The sequence below is a fragment of the Naegleria fowleri genome, assembly GCF_008403515.1.
Source record: "Naegleria fowleri strain ATCC 30894 chromosome Unknown tig47, whole genome shotgun sequence".
NCBI classification, from domain to species: Eukaryota; Heterolobosea; class Eutetramitea; order Acrasida; family Naegleriidae; genus Naegleria; species Naegleria fowleri.
The window spans coordinates 35464-36498 of NW_025407979.1; the positions used below are offsets into that span (position 1 = coordinate 35464).

The window sequence follows — 1035 nt, forward strand, 5'->3', positions numbered from 1 at the left end:
AAGAATAAAAAAAGACCCAACTCCGGAGTTTCAAGTTTACAACAGGAGGTGATTTTGTCTTGCCAATTGTCATGCGAGATTGAAGATCCGGTTTGAAAAGCATTAAAAATAAATCCAACGTTCTTTTCATCACCTGTTTTAACCGTAAGTCGGCGGAGACGGAATGGCCCACCCAACTTCTTGTTTCAATGGGCCAATTTGGGAACGGAGTGATTACAAAACGGCTCTTGTTTAATTTCTCGATTTGTTGGATTGATCCCATTCGCGTCTTTTGCTATCAAAACAAAAATTAAGGTTCCGCCACTCAGTGGACTTTTTATTCACCTCAATATACTCTCAAACCTTTCTCACAAACCCATCTCCCTCATGATTCAATGAGGCACTCCACTTCATTATTCTGTGATTGTTTTTGGAGCATGCGCCATCCTTTGACATTTCTGAATCAATCTCTCCGTTGGTAAATCCATCTCCTCACCGCCATGATCATCATGTTGCAGACTCTCCTTAAATCGAACCAACAATTGGAGAGCCATCTCATAGTCTTTTGCAAAATAGTATTGCACTGCTTGATTGTACAAATTCCACTTGCCTTTCTTTTCTTGATCGGCCAATTCATACATCCACTCATTCTCAACATTCTGTGTCGATTGCCCAATTTCATAGACACAAGTCTCACGATGAGTCACAATGTCTGATTTTTCTGCAGTTTGCACTCCATCACCACTCTCTTGCACAAGCCAAGGTTTTGAATAGCAATTCTCCACAACCAATGATTTTGTATCCACATAACGCGTTTGAAAATGATCACATCGATCGTGCAAACGCTCGCACACCACAATGGACAGATTCAAATCTTTAGCAACCTGGAGCAGTGTGTCCAAATTGTATCCAATACTTCCAATCACTGTAAAATTCTTTGAGTATTTCGTTCCCAAATTTCCGGCAAATGTTTCTTGATAGCACGCAGAAACTCTCACTCTGAAATGTTGCTGTAACTCTTCGTATTTTCCAGCATCCATTTGATGTTTCCATTTC

At 40.4% G+C, this 1035-nt stretch overlaps 1 protein-coding gene across 1 annotated transcript; it reads right to left on the reverse strand.

Annotated features, from left to right (window-relative positions):
- Positions 1 to 392: 392 nt before the first annotated feature.
- Positions 393 to 1019, reverse strand: FDP41_005703 (uncharacterized protein; the record flags this gene model as incomplete). The annotated part of the gene is made up of 1 exon (XM_044709257.1): positions 393 to 1019. One exon carries the CDS (start codon positions 1017 to 1019, stop codon positions 393 to 395), a length of 627 nt encoding a protein of 208 aa, XP_044560003.1.
- Between the last annotated feature and the right edge of the window lie 16 nt (positions 1020 to 1035).